The sequence below is a fragment of the Calliphora vicina genome, chromosome 1 (genome assembly GCF_958450345.1).
Source record: "Calliphora vicina chromosome 1, idCalVici1.1, whole genome shotgun sequence".
Taxonomy (NCBI): Eukaryota; Metazoa; Arthropoda; class Insecta; order Diptera; family Calliphoridae; genus Calliphora; species Calliphora vicina.
Genome location: NC_088780.1, coordinates 41,078,737 through 41,101,595, shown reverse-complemented (window position 1 = coordinate 41,101,595; position 22,859 = coordinate 41,078,737). Strand labels below are relative to the sequence as shown.

Below are 22,859 nucleotides of genomic sequence, written 5' to 3'. Positions count from 1 at the left end.
CAGGTTGAAATTCAAAACAAATTTATTCAATATATACAAAAATCGATGTACCAAATTTTATGATGATAGGCCCATAATTGGTCATAACCTCCATATAAGAACCACTTCAGAAAAACACATTAACCTGCACAAATATCCATAAAAATCTATACTGAACCAAAATGTTACACCGATCAGTAATTTGTATCCAAGAATCGTACTACAAGATTTTTTAAATATTGGTCCATAATTCGGCGTAGCTCCCATATAAGGTCCACTCTTGTTAATAGCGTTGTTTATATGAAATTCTACAAAAATAACTCTTAAATACTTAGGACCATAATAGGTCATAGCATCCATATATTAAACCAAAATAGTACACAAATCAGTAATTTGTATTCAATAATCATAATACTGAATTTTGTGAATATTGGTCCATAAAAATATTTTATGACAATCGAATCATAATAGGTCATAGCTCCCACATAAGTCCCACAACCAAATATTGTGAAATTTGTATAAATATATTTGTATACCCTTGTTTTATACTCTGTTTCATAGAGAATTATACATAGAGACGAGACACCTCCGATTTGTCAAATAAAAATACAACAAATCATATGTTTGATACAAAAACAAAATACATTGACTAGCATGTATTTTGTTGTTGCAAGAGTTAGGTTTTTGACAATTACGTCTCGTCTCTATTTACCCTATGCTCTGTTTTTTCACTTGAGGGTAAAAGGGAAAAATGTTGATCCAAACGTATTAACTAATTATTAAGTATATAAATTGTTAAATTTCATACGTTCTAATAGGAATTTCAGTTATAAATTGCTGAATTAAATACAATTTTTTGTACATTTGAAATAAAAAATCTTCTGCGTAAACTAGTCTTTCTAACAATTGTTATATTATTTCAGTTTTTATACCATCATATTTAGGTGGATGGTATTTAAGATTCGGCACTGCCGAATATAGTACTCTTACTTGTTTTTTAAATATTCTTAGAAAAAATTAATTTTTTTCAGTAAATTATCAAAAATATTTATATAATGTATTTGCCACAGATGCAACAAATTTACAATATTAGATTGTGTAAAGGATGTTGCATTGACTTATACTGCACTCAGGCAATCAACGCTCAAAGGCTGTTGGAAAAATTTGTTGCCAGCTGTAGTTGAAAATGTTATACTATCTTGCCAATCCTTGGAGTTGGCACATACATTGGAAGGAGAATTGAGCAGGTGATATTGATGAATAAATATGATGACCGATAAAAACGACAACGATTTTGATGAAGAAGTTACGAAATCAGTAGCACTGACAACAAAAAATATTAGTGAAGGGCGTGAAGGGATTTTAAGGAGTTTTAATTACAAATTATATTTCCAAATCTCTACGAACTGATGTTATCTCCAAATTATCAACTACACTGTGCTAGATGAAAAAACTGTGGAAAACAGTTCCATTTATTTTGTTTTATTAAATGATTTAACTATAATGTATACTTTACTTAAAAATAAATGAATTTTCTAAACAAAAAATTTTAAATTTATTCGTATTTGGGTCTTTTTTCGATTTACAAACATTTTTCATTTCGATTTTTTCAGAATCGCATCTATCGTATAAATCGAGGGATAGGTGTATATTAAAAATTCATTAACTTAAAAGTATTACCAAAAGTGACAATTTTTATACAATATTCAAATTGTATAATACTGATTTTTGTGCGCTTTGTAAACAATATTTACCTGGTTCACCCGATATGGTTAAATTTATATTTCCTTATAAGAATTGTATATTTATTATTAGACAAAATCAGTGGTAGATTTCACCTTGCTAGATTCATACATTTAAATGTCATCGGGAAATATTTCATTTACTTCGATCCAGAACTCTTTACGGATTCCATTAGCAATAACTAGTTTTAAACATTGAACCCAAGGGAATTTTCGTTTATTCTTTTGGATTTGACAGATTTTCTTCATTTTTAATAGCAAATATTTCTCAACATTTACATTCCCATAAGACCGTTCCTTCAGGTGCTATCAGAACTCTAACAGACAAAAGGATATAGAGTATATGTACTTTAGGTTGGTTCGATTTAGCAATAGATATTGTGCCAATAGCTTTTGGCATGAGAAAAATATTTCCATTATAACATATCAAAAAAATAATTTTCGAGGCGCCAAAATTTCTGAAAAAGTAAAAAAATTAGCTTTTTCTCAACTTTAACTTTAAAGTCTTTTTCAGTAGCTAATAAAAAAATCGGCTGATTTAATTGTTTTTTAAATATTTATTATGATAGATATTCAAGTCGCAACCCACTAAGGGACCAAAAACGTCTTAAAGGAAAATACCTAAGCTTTCCTTTGAGTAAAAGTCCAAAAAATTTTTGATTTTGCAAAAAAAAAACTCAAAAATTTTATTAAAGATTTATTTTGGTTGATATCCCACTTGCATCACACTAAGCGACTTGAGGAAAAAACGAATCAACAATGTTTTTGAATTTGCAAAAAAAGTCAAAAATTTCATGTGTTGAATTACAAAACATTTATAGATAGACCAGTCGATAGTGTGCTGAACTATTAATCTGAGGGTTGCGGGTTCGATTCCCGTCAGAGACTCTGGGTGTATCTGCAGACAAGCAAAACGCTTCGCAGTTTGTGTTTGTTTTTTTTTTTTTAAATGATATCTCATCCCACTAAGCGACCAAAGAAACCGTTTCATGTAAAATACCTAAGCTTTCTTTTAAAAAAGGGCAAGTTTAAAAAAAAAATCAAAAAAGTTTTTCTCTAACTCAGAAAGTTCTTGACCGATCTTGTTGAAAAATTGTATCTGCATTACTATCCAATAGGACTAACCTTGGAGCAAATTTCATCCCCGATTTCAAAATTTGGTTCACTTGAATTGAATTATTGAACCGTGACTATTACAAAAATAATATATTTTTTTAAAAAAATCCTTAACCCATAATAATTTGAAGTCAAACAGACTCTTCAAAGCAATTTCGAATACATACTTATGAATAAAATACAGACTTGTAATTAAATTAGCCGTTTGCAGAAATAATGCACATTTTATGATATATTTGAAAACTAATAAGTTTGGTATTGGTCGCCAAAATTCGAAAAACGAATACGTAAATAAAGTAAAGTAAGTAACTAAAATTGCACCAATTTAAACTAGGAACTACCCAGGAAGTATATGATTGTGTTAAAATATTTATTTGTTATTTATTTTTTATAAACACTAAAAATTGGTTTTATTAAGTAAATTTATCGAATTTGAACTCCCTTTTAAAGTGAGGAGTTCTTGTGATAATAGTAATTGGATATAATTTCACTAATAAAGTTCTTTTTAATAGTAATTAAACAGTATCTATGAAAAAAATCCTGTAAGTGTTCTGTGTGCAAAAATAAATAAAATAATTAATTTTATTTATTTATAAATGTAAAAAGCATTTATTTTTTACACTAAAATATTGTAAACGGTTCAAAAAAGTCGATTTAAATAAAACAAATCTAAAGTTCGAAAAGTAGACTTTTCATAAATTACCAAGAGTCGAATAGTCGGCTATTTAAAAATTTTAAAAAGTCTAATCCATTGGAAGGCAAAAAGAGGCATTTAATTTTTGTGCTCTTTTGGGTAAAAAATAAAATATCCACAACAACATCAAGAAACTGATGTCGACGTTCATATTGTTGAGATTACGAACATTTTCGTGAAGTTACACGTACACAAAACATACAGCAAGAGCGTAAAAAATACAAATAACTCATTTAGTTGCAAACAATAGAGCGTAAAAATACAAATATTTCATTCTGTTACTTGCTGTTGTTGCGAATTTTTTATTTTTAACCCATACATGCACACAAACTACAATTTCTCTTTTTGCGCTTCCCTGGTCTAATCTGTATTTTTCTCATTGACCATATGCGCGTATGATTAATATGTTATTATTATAACAAGTATACTCATATGCAGTGTTGCCAGTTTAGCCTTTTTGAGGCTAGATTTAGCCTTTTTATTTACACTTTAGCCTCGAAATTTTGGTTTTAGCTTCGTGGCTTTTTTCTAGCCTTTTTTTAATTTCAAAATAGCCTTTTTTGAAATTAAAAAAGGCGGAAAAATTTCGAGACTAAAGAGTAAATAAAAAGGCTGAATTTATATTTGTAAGCCATTTTCATTTTAATTTATTACTGTTTTTCATTTATCTTTTCAACTTACTCAAGAATTGTGCAGTATTAAAAGAACAAATAACAATTACCAATATCAAGTGCTTCAAAATGAAATAGAGTATTTTATATCTGAAAGCTAAAATATCTAGCAAATTCTCTTTCAAGGTATTTGATTCATTATCGTATCCAATTGAAAATAATACGGCAAATTAAATTAATTTCAATTAATTGCAACAAAGATTGCCATATCAAAACTCTTCTCAAAATCGATTTTTTATACGTTGATAATACACTTGAAATAGTAAAACCAAAAAAAAATATTTTGTCATATTTATAGTGAAAAATTAAACTGCTAATGAAATTACGAAGATTAAGGCAGAATATTTTAAAATATAAAGGGACAAATATAGAACTAACAATGTCCATTTTCTGATATGGTTAATCAGTATTTAACTTTTTAGTACTTCCTTTAAGTAATGCTGATGAATTTTTTTAACATATTTTATAATTTTTTATTTAAAAATAAATGTAAATCTAAATTTTTAATTTATAATAATTTAGCTTTTTTTTTGGCTTTTTTTAAAAGCGGTTTAGCTTTTTCTGGCCTTTTTTTGAGGTCAATATAGCTTCCTTTTTTGCCAGCTCCTGGCAACACTGGTTATTATTATAACAAGTATACTCATATGGAACACCGCACCTATATTTGTCAAATATTCGACATATTAAAAAAACCGGTTTTCGAATAATTCGAAAAAGCGTAATTTTTAAAAACCGGTTTTCGGGTTTTGCTATCAAAAACCGGTTCGAATAACCGGTTTTAATCCTTTTTTTGTCAATTTAAGAATTTAGGTATAAATTAAGCTTAATTTTTTTTTATTAAAAGAAATTTAAAAATTGTACAGTGATTCAAATACATACATTAACTGTTAAAATACATAAAATGTATAAAATATTTAATTCAATATTTTTGAAAATTTATCCAAATAATTAAAATCTAGTTTTAAGTCGCTAGTACTTGCAATATTAGTTCTTTTGTGTGGATTTTTAACTTCTTTTAATGTTAAACAGAGCTTCAATATATGTTTTGATGAACTTTCATTTAGATCTAAAAAAGTCTATTAAAAAGTGTTACGAATTTATTACAGGTGACGTTAAAAAGCCTGATTATTTTTTGCTCGATATGTTTTCTGATTATTATCTGTCAAAGTTGGCTTACGTTGGTTGAACCCCTTTCACACTAGGCAATTTAGTTGCGCAAGTCTCTTGATCAAAAACAAAACATGCAAAATTTTATTTTCCTTTGCCCGACATTACCACTAGCACCTACAAACACAAGAGACTTGCGCAACTAAATTGCCTAGTGTGAAAGAGGTCTTTGTTAATTTAATTACAACGTTTTTGTATTAAAATTTGTTTTAAATTAAAAAAGGAGAATAGCTAATTATTAAAAGTAATCGTATAAAATATTAAAATAAATTCAAAAAAATATTCGATTTTGTAGAATAATTCGAGACAAATAACCGGTTTGTCGAATAACTTGAAAATCGTCCTTTTGTAAAAACCGGTTTAAAAAAACCGGAAAATTTAAAAAAAAACCGTTTTTTCGGATAATTCGAAAACACTCTAATCGCACAAGAAAAGGCTAAAAACGATTACATTTCATTTTGTCATACTGAATTTTAAGTTTTTCATCTACTGATCTTTTATTTGCAAAGAAAGTGAAGTCTGAATTTCTTCTTTTTTTTAATTTACACTGGTGATGTGTTTGTCAAATGAAAGATGATTATCTTGACATCTTTAGAGATGAATTTGTTTCAATTTGTCAAAATAAAACACTGTCATAAATGTCCCTCAAAACGTTAATCCTTTAATAACATTGAAAGTTTCCATTCCAATTGTTTAAAAAAGTCATATGGGTAATTCCATGAATAAGACAACCACGACTAGAAAAATAATGAAATCATTAATACTTTTTTAAAATCAGAGAAAATTGAAATTGATTAAAAGTAAAAATAAGAGTTTAAACTTTAATTTAATTAAATGTAGTAAGAAATGAATTTGACTCTGATTGTTTTTTAGCTATTATCATCTTGTTTTCTGAAAACGAAAATATAATTTTTATATGGGAAACGTTTAAGGATATTAAAGGATGCCTTTTTTGAAGGACAACTTCAAAAATTGAAATATATACATTTTCTGAAAATCAAAGATATCCTAAATTATAATTGTGCCCTAAATATTACTGGACTAAAACAACTGCTTCTAACTTATACAATCGTTATATGACAAGTTTTCACTCACTGTCTAATAAGTCGAATTTGTTTTCTAACCAAACCAATACTACAGCAAACAGTACAAAAAAGAATTAAAAATGACCTTGCTAATACTTTCTTTTGGCTTAAGGTACATATGTATATAGAAGATGAATAAGATATTACCAAAACAAACAAAAAAATAAAGAAAATTAAAACCTTTTCTTTATATTTGGTAAACAATAAAATGGTATTTTAAATAAAATATTTTATTTATTTTTTGACAATCTTTTAATGACATGACTTTTAAGATATTAACTTGATAAGGGTAAGCTGTTTCCAGCAAAAATACACAAAGTGAGAATTCTGAAATAAGAAATGAAAACGATTTTAGCTAAAAAAAAACATTTAATTTTCTTATAAAAAATTGTCGATGAAACGGAAATGAAGTTATGTTAGTTAAGACATTTAAGTACTACTAGCAATATAAAAAGTGTCTCTATATTGCTTTTAATCATTTACATAATATATAACACAGAGCAACACGTAAAAAAAATAAACATATACAGATATATAAAAAAGACCCGTGTTTTCCCAGTTTTGTGCAAAGTCATGCACTTTTTTTGTGGACCCCCAAAGGGCCTCGTATTAATTTTTGGAAAAAATTTATAATTTTCTTATTCTCATATCTTGCAAACAGTTCCGAATTTTGATATACTCTCTGAGGCAAAAATGTAGCCCTTATCATAAAGAACAAATAAAATACATATAAAATCAAAAAAAATTCATCTTCAAGATGAAAATCGGAAAAAAAATTTAAAAAATTCGATTTTTTTTACCTTTTTTCGAGCGTTCTGGTCCATAGGTAGCAAACCTTTCAAAATTCAAGGAAACAATCAACTACAAAAATGTACCTAAGACCTCAATAAACAACCTTCTAAGACATATGAACTGCCTAGGAATGATTCTTAACACCGTTTTTGTAGGTCAATATAAGTTAGTAAGAAGGAATTATGTGTTTTGGGCTATAAACTATTAAATTGTTATAAACTAAAGCATACTTTTAGGCAGCTTTAAAAATATGTATTACGATTTTTTTTTAAAGTTTTTTACGATTTTTATCTTTAAGATGAGGTTTTTCTGATATTATATGTTCACAAATTTTGTTCTTTATGTCATGGGCTACTTTGCTTTAGAGACTAAATCAAAATTCCGAACTGTTTGCAAGATATGAGCCTGAGAAAATGATAACTTTTTTTAAAAAATGACACCGAGGCCTCAAATATTTTGGGGCCCGTAAAAAAAAGTGCTAGACTTTGGGAAAAACTGGGAGATACTGGTCTTTTTTTTGGTCTTTTATCACGTAGTGGTGTCCGTATATGGTTATATTTCCATGATTCAAAATATGACACACAGTGTAATTTTAATTAAGAATATAAATCCCACAAATGTATTCCTAACATAGAATATTAGTAACTTAAAAATTCCCAATCAATATAAAATATTCACAAAATTTTTGTTTTTATCAAATTCATATACATATGTACATATTTTAAATCATATTTATCGGCTTAACAAAAATATGAATTATGAAAAGCCAAGCCACATGTATTACAAGTCAATATTTGTTTTTTTTTAATTTGATATATTATATGTAAATAAATGCCCTATTGTTAATATATTACAGTGGGTGATGGGAGTCAGGTAAACTAAATGTTATTTATAATACCGATTATGAATTTTGCAATAATTTTGTTGGTAAATTTCAAAAATCCAATTTGTTTTAAATAGAAATGTGTAAAAAAAAATTAACATTCAAAAATCATTTAGCATTAAATTATTGTATGGCATAAATAATTCAAATTAATTTCAATTGTTCCATACTGTTAGCTTTTGTTCAAGTTTGGCAGATTAAATGATTTCAATAATTCGGTAAATAAACTACAGGGGTACATTGAATGTTTACAATATTTAAAATTAGATTTGATTTTTTAAAGTGATTTAAATAAAAATTTAGTAAAATTATAATGAAATATTAGTGTCAAACCAAAATTTCTTTAATGTGTATGAATACACAACTATTTTTATTGTACAAAAAAAGTAGATTGAAAACCAATCAAGTAAACTTAATTGTTTGTCATAACAGTTTGCACAGTAAAAAATATTGAATTTTATTCAGTTAATTTATGTTAACATGTGTGATATGTGGTCATATGTACAAAGTGTCATATTTTTACTGGGCATATTTAATTTGTCATATATTCCTGTTGATTTTGCTGTGTTTTTGTAAACCAAACTTACTTATTTACTTATTTATAAATACTTCCATTATAATTGAAAACTACAACATACAAACAAAAAATTTCAACAAAAAAAAACTACCTCTGTGTGTTTAAAAAAAATTTTATTTAAAATTGTTTGCAGTTGACGTTACCAAATGTCAATGACTGTTCATTGTGTTGACAGGCAATGCTAGGTAAGAAAAAATATATTTAATTTCATTTTATTCCCTTACATTTTTCACATCACTTTAAATGGTTGCAAAATACGGACAACATGGACTTATTGCTAAAACAAATAACTTGTGTATAATTACAACGAGCAAAAAATGTTTGTGATAAAATAAAATCATTATGAGCACCACAGGAATTCTTTTTTTTCTTTATCTTTATAGTAACAGTTTTTTAAGACAGCATTTTAAAAGAGTCTTTATATTTTTTTTTTAATGAAAATTTTATTCAAAAGTAAATTCATGCTTGAAATTTTCAATTAAAATGCTACTTTATGTGTAATATATATTTTTGAAATGTGCGTAACATTAATTGAAGTAATCAGTAAAAAGTTTACTTAAACTGGCACAGAAATGTAATTTATCTAAATTAATTTACAAATTAAATAAACTTTAAAGCGTTTGATTAGAATGAATATCAAGCGTCAGCATCAGATACATTATTGTAATTAAGAGCTTTCGTAAACTTTGAAGGGAAAATTATTGCAATTAAAGGTTTGTGCAAACTTTGAAGACACAATTTACACAACAAACACAAATAAAAATTTTGATCAGAAATATTTCTATACAAATTTACAGTGGTTGTTTTATAGAAAAGAAAAAACTATCACCAGAATGAAATAATTCTCAGTTACCAAAAAATTGCATGATCTGTTATTGTTTCAGTTTCCTTAAACCTGTACCTCGTTTTTATATTGCAAGTGAGACATTCTTCATTAGAAATATCTATAAACTTTTGTCACATTTTACAAGTGTTTTGTTTTTGTTACAACAACAAAACCCATGCAAAATTTCCACCTAAAGTACTCAAAGTAAGCACATACAATTTTGTGAAAATGTGCAAATTCACTTAATTGTGAATAAATTCGAAAAGAATCCATTGATTTTTACGATCGATATCTCATTTTGTTCCTATTACATGTGGCTTTGCGATAAAGTAATAAATCTGAACAATTTCTGCGGCCTTCGATCTTTCATGATTTTTTTATAACAAAAAAAATGATATTTTCACGTAAAAAATATATTTTTTTGCTTAAATTTTTAATTATAATTCCGAAACTACTGAGCCGATTGAAATGCAATATATGCATAAAATTTGTACATAGCATGGGAAAAATGTTTTTAAAATTCAATAATTCGAAAGAAGAACATTAACTACTCAATTTTATGTATATCAAACAAAAAACAAAAATTTTGAAAACGAGCAAATTCACTTAATTGTGAATTTATTCGAAAAAAAACAATCGATTTTAATGATCGTTATTTCATTTTGTTGCTATTTTATATGTCTTGGAAATAAAGCAATAAACCTAGTTTAAACTAAAATAATATTTTAGGACATTATGACAATACGACCTAATATAAGACCGTTTGAATCCCCCAAATATATAAAAATATACGATTAAGCTTATAAAATATAAAATTTTTCGGCTAAAGCTTGTAAAAGACTAAGAAGAGAGATCGAAAAAAAATCTTAACAGACATAATTATTAAAAAAATTAAACCACTAATTTGATTGAAATTATTATCACATTATTTTTATAGTTCTAATCAATAGTGATGAATTTATGAACCTTTTCCGGAAACCCTTCCATTAAGGTTTTTATAGTCCATCTCTGTTTAAAATCAACAAAATGTTTGGACACTTTTTTTGTGCTCTTCAATTCCCTTTTAACAAGAGCCCAATATCTCTCCACTGGCCTTAGGTCCAGGCAGTTTGGAGGATTTGCCTCTCATGGTTCAAATACCACATTATTGTTCTTGTACCATAATGAAAGGATGTCAAATCAGGCCAAAAATAAATGGACACATTAAGAAGTCCTAGGAATGGAAGAGTTCGCTTTTGTAAACATTCCTTGATGTAAAATTTCGATATTTATAGAGCCCTTTGTAACTTGATATTGCTTACCATACCAAGAAGTTTTAGGGTAAATTTTCTGCTTTTAAGTCCTACGCTTTTCTAAAACATTCCCTCGACTATCAGAAACATAAAAATATTGACCTGGAAGCTGCGAAAAATTTTCCAGAACATACGTTTCATCATCCATTATGCAGCAGGTGTTTGGCCTCTAAATTTTTAGCAAAGTTCGTGTCTGGAAATTTTTGAGCCTTGTATGTTTTTAAACTAGCATTGGGTATAACTTTTCGTACCAAATAGTCCGAGTACTGAGCTTACCAGAATGCTTTACTACCGGATGTGTTGGGAGCTCTTTTGAAAATGTTCTCTATTTATTGGCTTTAGAAACATCATTTGGACCAATCCTTCTACCTGAAACAGGTTTTCTATCAACGGATAAGTTCTCCCGATAACGTTTAATAACATTAGAATCAGTTTTACGGCAGACCTTTGATTGTTTGGCCAACTTCTTGTAGGACCCAGTTGAGATTTGTTGAAAATATTTATTAATTTTAGTAGGTACTTTTATCTTGTCACTCATATTAATAAGATTAATAACAAATGCACATTAATGATTCACTGAAAATATAGAAACTAATTATTATGATTATTTTGATATTAAACGCTTTCTTAAGTCTCAGCTCCTAAAAATAAAAACTTACATTGTTTACCTTCGAGTGTTGTATTTCACACAGACGGTATGTGTATTTTTATACCCTACACCACCATAGTGGGGAGGGTATAATGCGTTTGTGCAGATGTTTGTAACGCCCAAAAATATTGGTCTAACACCCACCTTAAAGTATACCGATCGACTTAGAATCACTTTCTGAGTCGATTAAACGATGTCCGTCCGTCTGGCTGGTTGGCTGGCTGTCCATATAAACATTGTGCGCAGAGTACAGGTTGCAATTTTGAAGATATTTCGATCAAATTTTGTACATATAAGGACGATGCTTATTGAAACTGGATGAAATCGGTCCATTATTTCACCTAGCCCCCATACAAATGTCCTCTCGAAATTGGATTTTATCGGTCATAAATGTTTAATTTAAATTTCGCTCCAAATAAGTTTCATATACACAAAATTCATGTCATTTTGTTACGATCGGTCCATAATTAGTCATAACTCCCATATAGACCCGCTTCCGAAAATCACTTAAACGTGCATAAATCTCCTAAAAATGCTGGTATATACACAACATAAATAACTTTTATTAAGACATAAATCACTCGACCTAATTTCAAGGTGATCGGTCTATAATTGGTCATAGCTCCCGTATAAGGCCCACTTCCGAAAATCAGTCACGAATATAAATTATTGATATTTTAAAAGAAAAATGTTTTTGCTCATTTACTTGGTGTAGGGTATTATATGGTCGGGCTTGACCGACCATACTTTCTTACTTGTTTTTTTATACTAACAATATATTTATTTTTTGTCAAAGTCATGATTCATCATGGCAATCAATTTATATTTTTTATCTAATTTGTTTATCTTCAAGAAAAAAATTACACATGTATGGAATACCACACTAGAGGGTAAGCAACGTCACTTTTTAAATATTTCGACATCAACAAATATTTTTAAATAAATTAAAACGTTTTCTACAAAAAATATAAAAATTTTTCCAAAATGTTTGTGTGGTTTCCCATACAAGGATGTGTAATTTATGTTTGATGTAATCTGTGAGTACAGATATCAAGTTATTGAAAAAAAACTCTTGTAAGTTGCAAAACATTTTTTTTCATTAGGAAGCTCAAAACATATACAAGGCATCAGATTTCAGTTTCATCAAAACTGTTGGTAAACCTCGCTTGCCCTGATTCCATTTTAGCCTAATTTCAACAACTAATTTTCTGAGTAGAATTTTTTACATATTATTTGCTCAGTAAACAAAATTTTTAAATTTTAGGTTTTATGATTAAAATTATGCAATTGGCTTATAATCCCTTATATGCGTCCATGTTCAATGTTTAATATTCAAATCAAAACCATTTTATTTGAGTTAGTTCCAGGTCCGGCGGCAGAGTGTCTCCTAGATTAACACCAGGTTAAAAAAGATTTCAGGTAGCGTGATCTGGATAATACAATCGTTTGTCTACAATTTTCTGAGCTTATTGTGACTAAATAAAAAAACTCACAATATTTCACTTTCCAGTACAAGCTTCATTTATTGTTAAAATAGCATCAATGGAATTTTGTTTCTACATTTTTAAACATTTCTTTTATTTACATATAATGTATTGTTAATAATACCAGCCTAAATCAAAACCATTTTAAATTTATCTTCAAGAATGTGTCTTGCATTAATATTTAAAAAAAATATTTCAATTTTCTCAAATGAAACGAAATGTATTTAATACTCCTAAAGCAATTCATATAAAAAATAAGCTTTGATGTCTTTTTTTTTTCTTTTTATTTTGCTAATATTCTGTACCAAGGAAACGTATCAGAGTAAAATAAAACTGAAAACAAATTATAATAAAATTTAACAAACAAATATTTGTTAAGTATATGAAATGAATTTCAAATATCTTTTACCATTCTTGTACATATGAAATGAAATGAGCTTAAAACCGGATGAAATTCAATTAATTTGCATGTTTAATGTAATCATTTCCATTTTTCTTCTTTTTTTTTGGTTTTTATATTCTCATACATACTGGCATATGTGTGGATATAGAACACATATACGTAATATCCTTAAACACACGCATATCAGTTTACATTCATATATACATAAATGTTTAGATTAGCAAAATTTTTGTGAGTTCTGATGTGTTTTTAGAGTACTAGGGTATTCGATTATTCGCTTAACTGACTCATTTTTGTTAATTATTTAAGCTCAGCTTTAAAAATTCAATAAAGCGTTAAATAGTTATTTACTTTTTATAATATGTGGAGAGTTCTATACCATTATATTATTATCAAAAGCTGAAGGACTTAATAACCTTTTTCATAAAATAAATGAACGATTCACTTACTGCCATATGAATGAATCTAAATAACTAAATAATTTGTTCATATATCTTTAGCGTAGTGTGTAATATAAAGTCGCTTAGCAAACATTTCTTGCATTTCCGGGGAAAAAGGTTTTCTGAAGCATATGCAGAAAAATATATCTCTACAGGGCAAAACCGGTTTTTGATACACCTTAGATGAGAAAAACTAGGGCAAAAACTATTTACTCAGCGAAATCACTTTCTGATACATCCGAAAGGAGAAATTTTTTAAGTCTGATCAAAGTTTGTCAATCCTAAACATTGTTATTGAGCGAAGCTCTAAATGAATTAACTCCCAAAAAATTATAAAATATATTCCAACGCAATGGAATTTATTTCATAATAAGGGTCCTCATGTAAACGCTTAAAAGCCTCGCAAACTGTGCAATCTGTGCATTTTTACACTCTCGCAAATGAAATGTCAAAAAATGTATGGAAATTCTTTTGCACAACTCCGATAAGTTTGCGCGACAATTTAGACTCGCAAACTTGAATTTATTGTGCATTTGATGAATCAGCTGCTTTTGTTTACTTTTATTTATAAGAAATAAAAATCAAATAAAATATAAAAATTTTGTGCATGTGAAAATTGTGTAACTTTGGAACAGAATGATTGTATTAAATGACATTGTGTATGAAAACATTAACCAACAGCTAGAACATAAACAAAGTCCTCCAAACTATGTATACCAACGTTTGTTCCAAAGATTTAACTTTCATTCAACATTTTAAAATTAAAATTTATACAATTTGAAAAAAAATTATTAAAGCTTTTGTTGAATTTATGTATTTTTATTTGACAAATATAAATTTTCTGTATAAACTTGCACAAAATTGAAAAGGTGGGTTCATGAAACATGTCGCGCAAATTTGCCCATTTGCACAAATGGGAAACTTAAGCGCTTAAATGAGTACCCTTAATATAATTTTTCCCTGCACAGAGAAAACAAATTCGTAGTTGAGACCGAATCTGTTGCCAATCAAATAACACAGTACAACATTTTTCAGTTCATTGCTTTGGGACTCAATTCTGACAATTGCACGTGAGAGTAGCCCCAAGGATAAGAACTTCTGCATCATTAGTTTTGTCAAGTTGGCTGCAGTAATAATTTAATGACCATACGAATTTTTTTTCCTCAAGGTGGATTTTTATCACTTTTTCTATATTTTAGCACGGTTATATCTCGTATACCGTACGGAATATCTCATTTGTGGCTGAAGCAAAGTTGTTGATATTGAATAGTAGAAAAAAAGTACGGAACATACCTATCCGAAAAAGGTGCACCCAGTGCCTTAAAAATAGCAAAAATGCCCATTTTTGAAATTTTTTAAACCAATTTTTCACCTTTTTTGCTCAATAACTGGATTACAAATCCAATTATGGACCGATCACCATGAAATTAGGTCGTGTGATTTGTGTCTATATGAAAGTTATTTATCATGCATTTTGTATGTATACCATAATTTTTAACAGATTTATTCACTTTAAAGTGATTTTCGGAAGCGGGTCTTATATGGGAGCTATGACTAATTATGGACCGATCATAAAAAAATTTGGTACATATAATTTGTTTGATCCAAGGACGAAGCCTGTTGAAATTGGCTGAAATCGGTTCATTATTTCACCTAGCCCCCATACAAATGCCCTCCCGAAATAGGACTTTATCGGTCATGAATGTTTAATTTATATATGTATCTACACAAATTTCGCTCAAAATAAATTTTATATATATAAAATTCATGTCAAAAAATTTTATTATGATCGGTCCATAATTATTCATAGCTCCCATATAAGACCCGCTTCCGAAAATCACTTTAAAGTGAATAAATCTGTTAAAAATTATGGTATACATACAAAATTCATGATAAATAACTTTCATATAGACACAAATCACACGACCTAATTTCATGGTGATCGGTCCATAATTGGATTTGTAATCCAGTTATTGAGCAAAATAGGTGAAAAATTGGTTAAAAAAATTTAAAAATGGTCATTTTTGCGATTTTTGAGGCACTGGGTGCACCTTTTTCGGGTAGATATGTTCCGTACTTTTTTTCTACTATTCAATATCTACAACTTTGCTTCAGCCACAAAAGAGATATTCCGTACGGTATATAGATATAACCGTGCTAAAATATAGAAAAAGTGATAAAAATCCACCTTGAGGAAAAAAAATTCGTATGGTCATTAAATTATTACGGCAGCCAACTTGACAAAACTAATGATGCAGAAGTTCTTATTTTTGGGGCTACTTTCACGTGCAATTGTCAGAATTGAGTCCCAAAATCATGTGTTGTACTGTGTAATTCTACCTTAGTGACTGAATTTTACATTTTTTTTACAATATTTTAGAAGGTGTAACGAATGTTTCGATGCTTTAATCAAAATTCTGTTGGGAGTTAATTCATTTTATAAGATTGGGAATTAGTTAATTTTTGTTGGAATTTATTTTATTTTGGGAGTTATTTCACGGCACCATTCTTATGTAGTTATTTTATTAAAACACCTTTTCTTTTGAACACATGATATTGAACCAATAATTTAATTCACCAAGGATATCTTAAAAAGATATCTTCTCTTTTCTTAAGACTTTCCTCAATTATAAACCACTGCATTGTTAACAATATGGCACCACAAAGGAATTTCGAGATATAAAATATTTAGTAAAATTTGAAGTCAGGCAGTGCATGATTGATGCATTTACAAATACGCAAAAAGTTTACTACCATGTTAGACAAAGATGTTCAACGATGTTCAAAATCATGTATAAGACGAACTCCATGCTTTTCTCGCAACAAAACTTTAGTTTGCAATATTTGTGTTTATCATTCGATTTATTAAATATTTTGGAACACTTACACACGTACTCGGTTAATAACATCACTTATATACATATATTTTAATATCATGGCCTTCATCTATTTCAATGTAATCATTATAAATGTCATCCTCAATATCACTTTCGACGACAGTTTCAAAATCACATTCAACTCCACTTTAATCTAAGTTGAAATTTTGATTATTAATTGCGATTCTTCTAATATTTCACCAGCTTAATAACAAATATTTTATTCCGTACCTTTTATTTTCATTGGTTCAAGTCCTAAGTTAAAAATTTTGAAAGATTTGTTTGGTCCCATTTTGGATTCTAAATATGTTTTTAATCGTGTAATGGCTCATATTTATGAAAAATCTTTTAAAATGGAAGATAACTATGCTCTATCCAGTTTTAGTGAGAAACGGATTTGTAAATTGATTGAATTGAACTTTAAATTTTGAAAATTTCCTTAACAACTTTTCATTTTCTTTCATTTGTTTTCTTATCAAAAAATATGAAATCTTAATTAACGTTTTTCAGCAATTTGATTAAATCGAATGAAAACAATGTTTGAAAAGAAAATAAATGCAACAAAAATATGCAGTTAAGAGAGAAATATGCAAAAATATGCTGTAAAGAGCAAAATATGCAAAAATATGCCCTACAAAATGCCAAAATTAAAATTGTCTCAAACGGATAAAAAGTTAACTTATGTGTTCATACGACACACAGGAACAAATATTATATTAGATGTTTTTGCTTGCCTGGTAATGAGAGTTACAGAAGCCCTTCCTGCAAGAAAATATTTACTAACCTTGCTCAGTAACATTATAGATTTACTAATATGATTAGAGCATAAGCAATGACTACAAACAACTGCTCCAAATTCATAATCAATTGGGTGATGCTACTTAACACTTACCATATTTTCAGATCTAAAATGATATTTCAAACCCATAATAAATAATAAATAGTTAAACTTTAGACTGGAATTTGATTAATTTACAATGAATACAACAAATAATTGTTTGAGAAAGTAAATTACAAAAGTTAATTTTAATTTGGCTCCAACTTTTATAAAATACACATACATATATTCATGTATGTATAATTAGAAAATGTTTTCAATTAACAACTATTTTTCATAAATCATTATGAACTCATTATATATAATTTTTTAGATTTTATTTCTATGAAACTAAACCGCAATACATCAAAAGCACGTGTAACATATTTTTTTTTTTAGAAAAACCACTAAAAATATGTTACACGCACACTAATGAATGAATGACCTGTTTTTAAAGTCAAAAATTTTGTTTTGAAATAAATGAGGTTTTGTTTCATACTTTTTTTTTCAGCAAACATCAAATAATGACTTTAATTAATTTGGAATCAAAAACCATTTTGTTTTAAATATGCAAACACACAAAATACACCACTCATAATTCCAACAAGAAAACTAAACCTAACAATTTATAAGCCCTTTTCCCACAAGCCTGTTTAGTGGGTGGAAAAAGGAAGCCAAAGATATAAGGAAAATATTGTGGAAGGCATGTAAACTAATCCTTTCAAAAACACATGTTGTTTTAATGAGAGTCTACACAATGAATGAAAAGAAACCACATTTGTGGAATGCATAACATGGTTACGCCAACATTGATAAATATACACAAAAATGTTCCTTTATAAAAATACATAGAATAAAAAAATCTCCCAAAAAAATATAAGCTAAAAAAACATGATAAATGAATGAAAGGTAGCTAAATAATAGACGAGGACATTTACAATTGTGAGATATTAAGATTAGAAATTTTGTTGGTAATTTCTATAGTAATAGGATTAGTTTATTTTTGGGATATATGTTTTGTTTTTATAACCTACATCATCATAGTGGGGATGGTATCCTGCGTTTTTGCTGATGTTTTTATTGCCACAAAATATTAGTCTAACACAATCCTTTAAGTGCACCGATCGACTCAGAATAACTTTCTGAGTCTATTTAACAATGTGCTTCGGTCTGTCTATCTGTAAACTTGTACGCAAAGTAGTATTCGGAATTTCGGAATTTGCGACCACTCGTTTTAAATACAATGTGCGATACAGAGATTTTTTAGAGCTAGTAACTTGTACACATACGGACAGATATTAAATTAATTTAAGTTATAAAACAAATAGAATAAAATAAAAAATTCTATATAGTTCGCTACGTTATATCTTATAATTTAAGAGAGTTTCAATTTTAAAATTTTAGATTTTTACTATGACTTTATTTGGTTCTTCTTTACGTCTTTCTAACAGTTGTTATACTCCAAACTAACATGGAGAAACATTTGTTCCAAAATCTCAATCCTCCTAGTCGTGAATAATAATCAAATTCAAAATTTCGAAATGATCATGACAAATGGATATATTTTGACAAAAATTACAATATCGAATGAAAGATTTCACCGCATTCTAAGCAAAAGAAGACTGATTTGGGTTCACATAATTTCATATTTATATGAAAGAATCAGTTTTAATACGCTTAGAATGCCAACGAAATTGTTCATTCGATATTGTGAAACATGCTATTAATTTTTTAATATTCTTTTTTAAGATTTTTATAAAAATTTGTGATAGTATTAACAACTAGCTGCAAAAATTAATAGATATAAATTTTTAAATCGATATAAACGGAAATAGTGATTTTTTGAACAAAATTATACATTTATCTATATATCGAGGGACTATATTCAAAACCCTCTATCTTTGATTTTCACGAAAATGACTTTTTGATGGTAAAATGTTCAGTAAATCAGCCCTCATCTATTGTGTGATTTTTATAACGAACATATTTTTTTTTGGTGGTTTATTTGAATTTTTGTTATTTCTCTATCTTATACAATTATCTTTTCAAATAATTAATTTTGGAATAATTTCTTATTGCAATACATGTTTTCTTACTAAATTTTGCAGGCTGAATTTTACATTTTTCAATCAGTTATCAAAATAGCGAAAGCCGATTCAGAATTGAATTACCATGAACATATTTTACCTTTTTGTTTTTGGAAAATATTAGATCCATGGAAAAAAAATAAATGGCTTATGTTGGAAATTGGCTAAAAAAGAGTGTCGACTTTTAAAGTGTCATCATCATAGTTGTGGCTATCAAAACCGCAACCATTATTTATCTAAAGCTCTATCCAATTTTGATGCGGATAATAATAAAGTTGTTGAACAGAAGTTCTTAGAGAAGATAGAGATTAAATTGTAAAATCAATCTAAATAATTGCAAAGCGATTAAGTTAGAATTACTAGAGGAACAAATTCACAATGAGATCGTAAAAAAAGCGTTTGATGCAGAATTTTTTAATTATTATTTCTTTAATAATTACAATGATTACAAACTTATGTTTTTTTCTTCCATTAGACCAGGACGATTAAAGAATGATACTACTGTGTCTAATTTAATATCTCTTTTATATGTTTCAGATGATACCATAAAATATAAATTAAATTTTGATACAGATCACATTGATCTGCCTGTTCGTATTCAACCTTATACCACCGGCATACCATTATTTTTGTGATAAGTTACACCAATCATACATCAATACAATTTTTTTTTTCATTAACTTTTTGTTATTTTTTTATCTTATGTAATTATTAGCATAAAACGTTCGTGCAACTAATCACTAATATTAAATTAGCCGTTATCTTAAATAAATTACGTTAAAGAATTAAATCAAAATAATTAATTTGTATTAAAATGCAAAACCCTCTATCTGATCATATTCATACATACACATTGAATATTTTTGAAAAGCAAAACCCTCTATCTATCATAAAGTCCACAATAATGCAAAATTTAAAAAACCAATTATATGTGAGATAGATATCAGTAGTTGCTTTTAAAAATATTGTAGAATACCGAATTTTAATAACTCAAGTAATAAGCGAAAAAAACAGTTTTTTGGCTCTCCTGAAAAGTTGTGTTTTTCAAGATAGAGGCTTTTGAATATAGTCCCTCGATATATAAAACACAAAAAAATCTTTCTACCTATGTCCGTTATAGACTCTGAAACCATCCAACCCATTAGATCCAAAACGGTTTCTGACGATGATTTTAGACACTTAAAATACTACTTTAGGTCCATTAGTAAAGCCGATTTTCGAATTTTTCCACACAAAATTTTTTCCGAAATTTGAACTTTTGAAAATTTGTATCTTGAAATTTTGTATGCATGTACCTCACGCGATGTGTAGATTCACTATGAAGGGATTTTTTTCGAATTTTAAGGGGGTAAAAATGGATAAAATCGGCATCTCTATATCTCCGGAACTATTAATGCTTGCTCTAAAAGTCGAAATTTATCTAAATTTATTCAATAAGTAAGTGGACAGGTGTGTGGTACTTTTTGACTTCTATATTTTTAAAGGGAATAAAACGGATGAAAACTTTTTTGTATCCCATATTCCAGAAAATAAATTTAAAATAAATTTTGTAACTTTTTTGAAATTTGAAAAATTTTATCCCTCTTTTGGTACTTTTTTTACAAAAATATATAAAAATAAAATGGTCCATTTATGTTTTGGCTGATTTTTTTTTATTCAAATCGAAAATTAAAATATTCCTGGTAAAACTCGGGAATTTTAAGTTTTTAATATATTGCCTCCTTTTCACTTCTTTTTAATCTTAATAATATAATTTTTTTTGAGAACCTGGAAGAACTAAATTTACAGCCTCCCTTTCACATCTCATTTTTTAAGTAGAAGACAATTTTAGGAAAACTCAAAGCACAATTTTTTTTGGAGAAACTTGTCTCCTTTTCACTGCTCATGAAATTCCGTTATTAATTATATTATTTTATTACGACAGGGGTAGCGAAGCGCACCGGGTCTAGCTAGTATAAAAATAAAATATAAAAAATACAGAAGCTGTGTTTCTGACGTGTTAATAAAGGTAATAGAAATTAATAGAAAATCATTCACAATAATTTTTACAAATATACAAACTTGGAAAAAAAATTACCAAATGTATTATTGTTTTGATCCATACCATTCCAAATTACCATTCTAAAAAGTTATATAAAAAAAACATCGGTTGAAAAATGTTCAAGTTATATATTATAAATTTCCCAGACCATTATTGAGACATTATCAAAAATTTCTAATAAAGTTTCTTAAATTAAATTTTAAATTTTAAGAATTTTTCACTCACATCTTATTTTGGATATCTGAGAGAAATAAAGTGATAAAAATATGTTTAATTCGTTTTCTAATTTGGTAGGATTTCAACAACAACTTGGTTGTATATAGTTTTCAGTCATTTCATTAGTTCAGTTCATACAAAAATGTTTCATAATGTTATTACTCAAAAATTACCTGTCGCATACGGTATGTCACGTACGATATTAAATTTTATTTACTATAAAACCATCCAAAGATTGTTTTCATTTAAATATGATGGATTGTAGAAGCAAAATATTTGGTTTAATTTAAGATTTTAAAAGAAAAAACAATTCGCAAACTTTATTATATTTTCATATGCACCTAAAAATTATTTCTGTTTTATGTCACGTACGCTATATCCTTATTTCACTCGATATTTTTGACAACAATGTTTGGAAAACATTAATTATTTTTTTAAAGACCAAATTATTTTTCAGATACTCTTATTTTTTAAATATCTATTCCACTCCATACGCAGGAAAAATTATATATCAATTGAAATATTTATACCATATTGAACTGGTTTCAATTATTTCATAATTAAAAATTAAATTTCTGATATTTTCTATTGAATTTTGAGTTTTGAATTTGATAATTTTGACCATTGAATATACAATTTTCGTTATTGGTTGAACTTTAAATACAAAAATTATTGAATAGATAATTTTCGTTATTGAAAATACATTTTTGTTACTTTTTGTATTTTTAATTACAAAAATTATCTATTCAATAATTTTTGTATTTAAAATTCAACCAATAACGAAAATTGTGTATTCAATTGTCAAAATTATCAAATTCAAAACTCAAAATTCAATAGAAAATATCAAAAAATTTTGTTTTTGAGCACATGAATACTTGATTCTTTATGATATAATTGAAACCAATTCAATATGTGATATATATTTGAAATGAAACGGTTTAAGAAATAGTTTTGTCTGTGTAGGCATACAAATGTCATGTACTATGACATGGAATTGCCCATATACTAATAATTTTACACCT

General features: G+C 27.6%; 1 protein-coding gene across 1 annotated transcript in view; it reads left to right on the top strand.

Moving 5' to 3' along the window:
- The window catches only part of LOC135963740 (uncharacterized), a 123,457-nt gene extending 103,242 nt beyond the window's left edge, over positions 1-20,215 (top strand). The window contains exon 2 of the mRNA XM_065515711.1: positions 20,118-20,215. Coding sequence (XP_065371783.1) covers positions 20,118-20,215 — 98 coding nt within the window. The remainder of the gene's footprint in view (positions 1-20,117) is intronic.
- Positions 20,216-22,859: the final 2,644 nt, after the last annotated feature.